The following is a 10,000-nucleotide window of genomic DNA, read 5'->3' as shown; positions in this document are numbered from 1 at the left end:
TGCCTTATGGTGTCAAAAGCGGCACTGAGGTCAAGGAGGATGAGGATGCTGAGTGACCCGGCATCAGGGGAGAGAGCAGTGCTTGAGTTCATTAGAGTTCATTAGTGGGGGGGCGCTTAGGTGGCGTAGCGGGGTAACCGCAGGGTCCCCGGTTCGATTCCGGCCGGAACCTCCTCTCTCTCTCACCCATCCTTCCTGTCTAAATCTTCGCTATATCTGTCAATAAAATGAAAAATATGAGTGGGACTGCCCCACTCAGAAAAAATAACTTGAGATAGGATCAGAAAGCCAGACTGAAGACTGAAATGGCTTGTTGGACTTGGGGTCCAGGTAGGTTTTGATCTGTGAGGCAACCACTTATTATACAATGTGGGTTTCCTATTGTAACACATCGTGACTGTATATGTGACGCCGGTTGGCGGAAGGGGGAATGTCTCGCAATTTCACGCAAATGAGCTAAACACTTTTTTTTCAATTTGTTTTGCATATTACGAAAGTGTGTTGAAGTACCCACTCCATATAACAAACAACAGTTTTAGGATCATTAAATAAAATAATTTATGAATTGGATTCACTCTATCGTCTGCCATAGGCTACAGGGTAATTGATACATGGCTTGTTGATAGGCCTATTGATGTTTTATTAGCATCTTGTGATGTGCTAAAAGCTATAAGGATATCGTCTTCAATTATTTTCAGATTTCAATGAATGACACAACATTTGAAAGCTTACAATCCTCACTTTCATAATCTGTAAAAACTGACTAATGACATTGCGTGACGTTAGAATTATAAGGTTCTATCTCCTTTTTTGTCAAAATTGAGTTTTTTACATAATCTGATCCATTAGGTGTTTATTAATGCCTGTGTGGTGTTATTTTTAAAATGTTGACATTTTTGAGTTAGTAATTCATCAAATACAAAGGTTCCATCTCACAAAACATAATGGAATGTAAAAACGTTGAACTACCCTAAACGGAGATAGAACCGTATAATTCTAAACTCACGATTGGAGTAGTTATTCCCTAAAGCACCAGCTGCTGTCACATAGGTCCCTTATGTGTTTCTTCCTCTGCCCAACTGGCACAGTTACAGGTTTGTAACTGGGATGAATCAGTAGTCATTAAGTATTTTTCATCAGCAGAGACATGGTACCGTAATGGGAAGAACAAAGCGTGATTCACATAAGGCACTCAGGGAGAGAAAAGAGAGAATAGAGAGAATGGACCGCCTACGTTCACTACTCTCTTCCTGGATGGGGCTGTTTCATTCATTCTCAACTCCAGCTGTACCACTCAGGAGCCTCACTTGTGGGAAGGTCACATGGACAAATGAGCTCCATCCGTTCTGGGTCCATCCTGATGTCATCCCTGGACAATAGCTTCCATGGTGACGATGGCTAATGGAGGTCATTGATTGATTGTTTGTCATATTTGAGGGCAGAGTGAGCGGAATGCGCTTATGGAACTGTGTCATCATCATATAATATTCTCCTTCGGGAAGAGGTCAGCTAACGGAGAGATCAGGTCATTTCATTGTGACAATAATTTTTAGTAATTAATTCATCAAATATTTAAGGGTTTTTCAAGGCATTTAATCATCTATCTCCTCTAAATAAAGTTGGATTAATAAGTGGATTAATAAGTGGATTCTTAAAGAAGTTCCTTAAAGCATGTGTGTCCGTAAGTAGAGAAGGATGAAAACAATTGTGATATAATGATAAAAAAAAGATGCCTCTCAGTTTGAGATGAGTTGCTGGCTGAGTCTTGTCCAAAACATAAATAGGCCATGACATATCGCTGGCCAACTGGAAACACTCTTCCCATGAATCACCTATAAATACATTCAAAGACCAGTAAGTCTGCAGACTTTCTGAAAGATCCAGCAGTCCAGCAATATCGATTAATCTTAGTTCTTATAAGGTACAAACAATACCAAACACCTTTCAAGTGTGTCTACAGTAACTTAGCATCAGAACAGGTATGAGTTCACTTGAATGGTCCCACTCAGAAAAGGAGGTCAGACAATGACAGTGGATACAGTTTCACTACAATGACAATTTAAGTGAGAAGGCAACATCCCCCTCTTTTGTCAGTGTGATGGCGTGGTGTCATGAGAAGGTAACACAATGGGACATCCTGTGACACCCAAATTATGCGTCTTGGCCTCATGCCTAGCGTACTGTGGGCTAATAATCCCTGGGCCACTATGGTGAAAAGATAATAGCTCAGTTACGGGGGAAAAATCGAGCTCTCTCTACAATGTGAATGTCATGAGGTCATCTGTGTATTAAAGCAGGGCCATGTACAGTACTGTATAGCTGTACATTAATATAGCCTTCACTCTCATATACAACAGATCACTCAAAACCATAAAGCTGAACTGAACAGTACTGGTTATTGCATAATATTATACAGATGCCAAGGCCAGGAGGCGATTCCTGCAAGTCAACTTCAGGTATAGGTAGCTGTGAAGGGTGCAGGTTATGCAATCGCCTGTGTATCGTCCACAAGTGATATTATCTGTTGCTTACTGGGTTGTAAGACAGAAAGGGTACAAACTCCCTGTTTGACTTGGTTTATGTTCAAGAGGAACTCTCTGTTTGAACAATGAAGGTCTTGTTGTTGACAGCTATAGCGCAGTTGTGACCTTTCCTGCAAAGCATCAACATGCATGACCCAATGAGGTTACAGAGAGGAATCTCGTACAGTAGCTTGCATGAATGTTGCAAATGTGGAAATCGTGCTATACATTTGGACTACACCTCTACTGACTAAGACGGCCTTATAGTACTCTAACAGCATGTACAGTAAGCTGACACTTTATGTGTGTGTGTGTGTGTGTGTGTTTCTTTGTTTGTTTATGTGTGTGATCTCTTTCTTTCTTTCCCTCTCCCTCTCCCTCTGTGTGTTTATGTGTGTGTGTGCTTCCATGCAAGTGCATGTGTGTATTCAATGAAGTAATATAATCTGTTTTTATCTTTCCCTGATCTATTCATTGATTCAGTGCTGCACACTTGGCAGTCCTCCTTTGGTGTGTGCGTGTGCGTGTGTGTGTGTGTGTGTGTGTGTGTGTGTGTCACTGTGTGTGTGTGTGTGTGTGTGTGTCACTGTGTGTGTGTGTGTGTGTGTGTGTGTGTGTGTGTGTGTGTGTGTGTGTGTGTGTGTGTGTGTGTGAGAGAGAGAGAGAGAGCCTGACTGACTGCTCTCTAGCTCCAACACAGTGAGTTCTCCTGTTGGAGCTGTGTCACATGTGCCTCCATGTGAGGCACTGCAGAGGCATGCAGCGGAGGGAGGGAGGGAGGGAGGGAGGTCTGTTCAGTCCCCCCCTCCCTCCCTACCCTTTTGTCTCACTCCCTCTCCCATTGCAGCTGGCAAAACACAAGCAACAGAGATCCACAACACAGCTGCTGGTACAGAGTGGTCTCTGGTCATTCCACCAGCTACTTGGACCACACTGAAGTACAGAGAACAAGAGGGAACTGGGGTGTACACATTGGGGGTATATCTCCACAAACATACATCATGAAGTGCTATACATAACTACATAAAGCACAGCCAGCACTTTGAATAAATGATCTGTTAATGGGAAAAAAGGAACAGTGAAAACCAGAACACATTCATGTAATGAAATAAATGCTTACTAAAAATCCATGCACATCCATGCATCCCAAGTATGCATTGACCCAGCAGTCTATCCATAAACAAGTGTACTGCCAAAAAATACATCATGGTCAGGAAACTGTTCTAGAGAATGGTGACATGTTACTCTGCTGACATCTGCTGGCTGGTAGATGTTAGTGGAGACGACAGGCTGAGTAACAGACATTGCGGTTATTCGTGATGTTAGACAGGTATTGACCACTGGAGGGCGTATTCAAATACAACCAGTCCAAAGTAACGCGGCAATATTATGGTCGAGGCCAAAGTGAGTTAACCTTTTTTCTTTAACCTTCAGACATATGCAGGGCTGGACTGGGACAAAAATTAGGCCCTGCCATGTGGCTCAGACTGGCCCAACACAATCGGTCCGACACCGCCGATCAACATGCTGGCAGTCTGTTGAATATACCATTTGTAAAAAAAAAAAAAAAAAAACTATAGAGCGGAGTAAGTGACATGGACAGGAAGTATACCAATGCAAGTGTGAACCAGTGTACTCACTCACTGTTGACGTAGTCCACGGTGATGAGACATGGCTGCTGTATCTGTAGTAGGCCTAGCCCCCAGCATGTGATTGGGCCAGCCCATGTGTTAGTATAAACGGGGGCCGCCGCTTGATTCAGCGCTAGTTGATGCCATGCTATTTTGGGCCGCGCTAGTTTGGGGTCGGCCTCGCTAGTTATATATATATATATATATATATATATATATATATAAAAACATTTTATAAAAATAAAAAAAGGGGGGGGGGCAGCCCGACCGGCCCAAAACTAGTATGGCCAGTCCAGCGGTGACCTGACAGAATTATTACAAACCCCCCTTTTAGAAATGGTAGCTACCCAGACCCACGTGATTTACTTTCGCGTGCCTTTCTTCAGCTCATGTCATCACAGGCAGTAGGGATTCCCAGAGACTTGGTTTGAAGCTGTGTTTCTTTGCAAGTAAGTAACAATAGTGTAATATATATATATATATATATATATATACTAATATATCATTTGGTAGTTGACATCGCATTCGATTTGATCCATGTTTCAATTCATATTTATTGTGTACATGTTTGCAGCCAGACAGAGACAGCGTTCAAGGGAGCTGAGCTAACAGCTAGCTAGCTTGCTAGGTCAGCTAACATAACAGCATGGATGAATTGGACGACGTCGATGATGTTATATTATGTTATATATATTATGTTATATATACGTTATATATTATGTGTCGATTATATTATCCTCTTTTGTGTATTCCTAATGCAACACGGTGTAATACGTTGTGCGGCCACAAGATGTGAGCCTCATTAAATTAACTATTTATTACTTCTATTCTAAGGTAAGCAAATAACTATGTATTAGTTATATTTATAAATGCTGCCTGCTTTCTTCCCACCTCATCAACATGCATGTGCAACACTGACGATAATGCAGTTTATTTTTGAGGACTTATTTTGAAGAGCCGTCTGACAAGTACGTGTCATTAGCCGGAAGTTAATGCAATAGAAGCCTTTCCCGGTATTTTTGTACAGCTTGAGTTAACTGCTATGAAGTTGCACGGTCCATCACTTGCACCTCTCTTGTTTCAGGTAAGTTTGATTCCAAAATGTCTCTAAGCGCAGTCAACTCCACGTTGTCCAGTCTGAAGACATGTCAGACTGACATCGGAACGGGTATGGACATTGTGACAAACGTGGCTATGGACCTGATAGAAACCCAGGGTAAGTTTAGAAGCTAACACAGTTAGCCAGCTAACTACAATATGGGATGGTCTGAATAACTAGTTCACTTACAGTGAAACATTACCATTGTATGTTTTCTATTGTAAAGTGCTTTGAGTTGCATTTCATGTACGAAAGGCGCTATATAAATAAAGTTTTACTTACTTACTTACCATTTCCACCACTACCTCAATGGCAAGACCCCTCCATCTATCTCCTCTTATCAGCAGTAATCAGGAAGTTGAGATACGCTGCCAACTTCGTCAGTCAAAAAGCTTAGTCTTAGAGATTAGAGTCATAACTGTTGATTACAGATTTTAAATAATGTAGTTGTGTATAGGAGCCGAAGACAATGCTGGTCTCAAGAAACTGGAGGTGATGATGCTGGAATGTGCCAAACTGGACAGAGAGATCAACTGCTTTGTTGGGGTGGTCGAGCAGATTACTGCAGAAGTGAGTATAGGCTCTTCCCTCACATTATGTCAATGTTCATTAGCTATTAAATGCTACCTGGTCCTACGTGTAGACAAATGCACACATTTTACACAAGCTGTGATTATCTCAGATCGTTATGTCTATTATGTGGTCCCTGCAATTTGTAACTGTTCCTCAGGAATAGTTATGTCCTCCGTGCAGAATGTGTGCATCTGGATTGCACCCGTGGCTATGATGCCCTCTTGATAGATAAATGACTTCTAGGTCAGGCAGCAGCCTGAGGCCATGTTTGGACTGAAAGCCAGGGTGAAGGACCAGTTCACAGAGATGATGGACAGCCTATCTGACACAGACCTACAAAACCACACAAAGGTGATAGCCTTCAAGGAAAGCATCAGAGATTCACTCAAACAAGGTGAGACACTAGTTCTGAGTAGACTACCATATCACGAACAAAGCAAACCAGTATACATGTAAAGATGTTACAGTGTAAGCAATGTCCATTGACAGGCTGACACATTATGCACGCCTTGTGTTTGCCTCCTGATGTAGCTGAGAACATGGAGGAGGTGCTTGATGAGGACATTGCTGTGACACAGAGCGAAGTGGACTTCACATGTCCCCTTACTCGGGTACCATCTCTCCTGTCAATAAGATGTGGCAATTACAATTTACACTAAACCTTAGAAAATATGGTTGTTTGTTGGTAGTGTCATTGCTGAGTTTTTATGACTATGTAATGTATGCCGTTGTTATCACATAGCTTGAAATGGTCAATCCAGTGAAGAACATGAAATGCAACCACCGGTACGAACACGGAGCAATTCTGGGCGTGATCCAGGCAAGGCACAGTCAGAAGAAGAAATGCCGGTTAGTAAAGTTCCTTAAGAACGGTTCACAGATGTCTTTCATTTGTTTGTTCATTTAATACACACCTGTTCTGTCATGTGTATTCCTATTGTCAATTGGCACCTACAGTATTCATCTAAGATGTTTGTGTGTTTACTGTCTTTCTACATGTTCTTTCTACAAGTTCAGTTTATACCACTTGCCTACAGAGAGCAATAGATAACACAGCTTGTTACTTCAAGCCATTATGACACGTGGTGGTGTCTCTCTGAGTGACTGGGGCCACTGACACAATTGATAAGACTGATAATTTTTAGTCATGGGATATTGTCCTGTTTCAACACCTGTATGTTATTGATGATGTTCTCTCCTTTACACAGTTGTCCTGTAGTGGGTTGTGGAAATAAAGATGTGAAGCCTGTAGACCTGGTACTGGACCAGACCATGAAGAGGAGGATTCAGAACCACAAGAGGCAGACTGCAAAGAATACAAATCCCCCGCAAGGTAGGAAATCAACAGAACATATGAAAACATTTATATTCTCTGGAATATTCCATTGTTTAACAAATAATTTGTTTTGTTTTGTTGTTTTTATATCTTCAAAGGTTGCTGAAGCCCACGTGCCCAGTTTCATCTTTGACGAGTTCAGGACAGTCCTGTGAAAACCTGGATGAAAGCTTGACTATTTGTTTGTAGTTAAACTCTTCAATACTTTGACCAATTAATGTCTTAATGCACTAATACAACTGTAAATAGTTAGACATTGTTATTAACGTCATGTGTTGCCAACTCTGTGTACTGTCACTTTGTGGTATGCCATATTGCTTCAAGCAACGCAACATGTTTTAATAAATCTAATGATTCATATTTTGTGGATTGATTTTGAGTTCTGATGTAATATAGTATATGATTATTTGTGGTATCTATAATATTTGTATAGTATTGCCCCAAAAGGGTTTGTAAGTGTGCTAACATCCCAATTACCTTGATGAAATGGTATTGTCCCAGAATAATGGAATATATCAAATCAATATTTTTCAATAATTTCAATTCATCTCTGGTACCAACTCTCTGGTCGCCGCACCTAATTAGCATATAATGTCAGATTTCACTTAAATAATGTTTTCTATCCATTTCCACAAGGCTATAAAGGCTAAATCATAATTATGTATACTCTGACTGTAACTCAGTGGCTCTTTCTCACCCATTGTTGGGAGTTGAGACACGATATGTTTAGGGGCACAAGCGACTGAAAATTACAGAGCAAGTCACAAATATTATTTATAATATGAAAATGTACATTATTGTGCACATCAAGTTGCGTACCCCTCAAACAAATCAATCCAAGCCAATACATTACAATAAGCATGATCAGATTCCTGCTTGATATCTGAAGTCTTTACTGACTTAATGTGAAAGTTGTGACAGCAAAGTAATGCCATTCTCTTCAGCTAGGACCAGAAATGGTGCATGCCATGGGTAGGCTCATATGTACAGAAGTGAATACAACTAAACTATTAATTGTTAGTCACTTTGTCATGTTAATATAATGTACACCAAACGACAAGACCACAGTCACTTCACAGTGACATGGTTTTTATTTGGACATGAAGAATGGTCAACAGTTAATGTTTAGATGGCTTTGTTCATGTCAATGGAAAACATGGTCATTTACCTTCACCCTTGGCCAATCATTTAAAAAGAATCTCATATAAAAAAAATACCTTTGACACTTGTTTTATAGTGTATGGATTTGATGTGTCAGCATCTTTGGCATTTTATAACTTTTATAAGGAAAAGAAAAAGAACATTACATCAAGAAAAGATAGTAGTCATACCATTAGTGGTAGTCAAATCCAAGCAATTACAATTGCCAACTGCTTGTTCATAGTTTGGTGTAATGTAATGCAATGTACAATAAAACATCACCCACACAGGAAACCACAATTCAAATGCATTTTTGATCGAGCAGTTTGTCTGAATGACATTATGGATTTAAACAGATTAAAAGATAATCTCCAAAAACAAATAGATCAGATTCTTACTTTTCTCTCATCACATTGTTTTCCATATACCAAACAAACCATGCCTTGACCCAAGTTAGAAATAACATACAGATATAATAGCTATGACTATCCTTAACTGAAAGCACCTATCTAATGACATATGTCACTTCATCCCTTAAAGCTGCAGCAATCACATTTTTGTCTAGAGCAGATACAATGTTGCTGTTTAAGTGTTGGCATGAGCTTCAGTAACATTAGGCATTATAACATGGCATCTGTCTGGGCCAGCTCTCTCTCTCTCTCTCTCTCTCTCTCTCTCTCTCTCTCTCTCTCTCTCTCTCTCTCTCTCTCTCTCTCTCTCTCTCTCTCTCTCTCTCTCTCTATTTATCTCTATGTATTGTGGGCAATAAACAATTACTGTACATGACTAGCTAGCATGTCTAGCAGGACAAAAGGTAGAAATCAATTAGATTAGATTCAACTTCATTGTCATTGCAGAGTAAAAGTACCAGACAACGAAATGCAGTTTATCTAACAATCAAACCAACAGTGCAAATAGTGCCCTATGATAGCATAGACAAAATAGGATATGTAGAGTTATGAAATGATAAGTACAGTATACGTACAGAAGGTAGTAGGTATGTGACTGTTCTTTTTGTTTTATTATACCAATTAAGATGTCGTCAGAGGGATTTATTGCATATGGTTCAGGAACTGTTTCTGAACTCCGGAAGCCAGAAATCACAGGGTGAAAAAGAAAGGACTTTGTCCATGGGGAATGACTGTGTCTTGTGAGTGATGCTCCTAAAACAGCACTGAACAGCAGACACGGGAATGCACTGAAGCCTTCTTCTTCTTCTTCTCTCAGGTATGGATATTGATATATAATCTCTGGGCCTTGCATGCTCAACATTGAATGCTTGATTGTTGATTGTTTTTTTCTGTTGTGCATTTCCTCTTATAGGCCTTTTCCCACTGTGCTTAGCCAGGGCTCAGAGCTCCCTTAGCCCCCAGAATAAGAGAACTTTTAGCCTGGGGCTAAGCAACTGTTCTCACTTGCACATTCTAAAGTGGGCTAGCAAACACAATAGCACAACAAATGCATGTGTGAAATGCATTGAGGGCAAGCTAGCCATTGACCAATTTAAGAAACTGCAGTTTTGAAAATCCATTTTGTGTCTGTGAGATCTGGAGAAGTGACGTCGATTATTGGCACAGTCTTGTGGAGTGTTGTGGTTGAGCGGTTGTCGGACTGGTTTCCCTTCAATACTTGAACATGTGTAGTTCAGATTGCATAGCAAAAGAATCAGCAAAGAGTCTTAAAGGGATAGTTCACCAAA

At 40.5% G+C, this 10,000-nt stretch overlaps 1 protein-coding gene across 1 annotated transcript; it reads left to right on the top strand.

The window, feature by feature from the left end:
- Positions 1-5,253: 5,253 nt before the first annotated feature.
- On the top strand, positions 5,254-7,267 carry LOC308172120 (E3 SUMO-protein ligase NSE2-like; the record flags this gene model as incomplete). The annotated part of the gene is made up of 7 exons (XM_080547030.1): positions 5,254-5,369; positions 5,710-5,822; positions 6,069-6,219; positions 6,357-6,436; positions 6,568-6,674; positions 7,034-7,158; positions 7,260-7,267. The coding sequence occupies exons 1-7, from the start codon at positions 5,255-5,257 to the stop codon at positions 7,265-7,267; spliced, it is 699 nt and encodes a 232-aa protein (XP_080403156.1). The 5' UTR covers position 5,254.
- Positions 7,268-10,000: the final 2,733 nt, after the last annotated feature.

The sequence above is a fragment of the Nansenia antarctica genome, assembly GCF_963989245.1.
Source record: "Nansenia antarctica genome assembly, chromosome: 16".
In the NCBI taxonomy this organism is placed as follows: domain Eukaryota; kingdom Metazoa; phylum Chordata; class Actinopteri; order Argentiniformes; family Microstomatidae; genus Nansenia; species Nansenia antarctica.
This window is presented reverse-complemented; position numbering and strand designations above follow the sequence as displayed.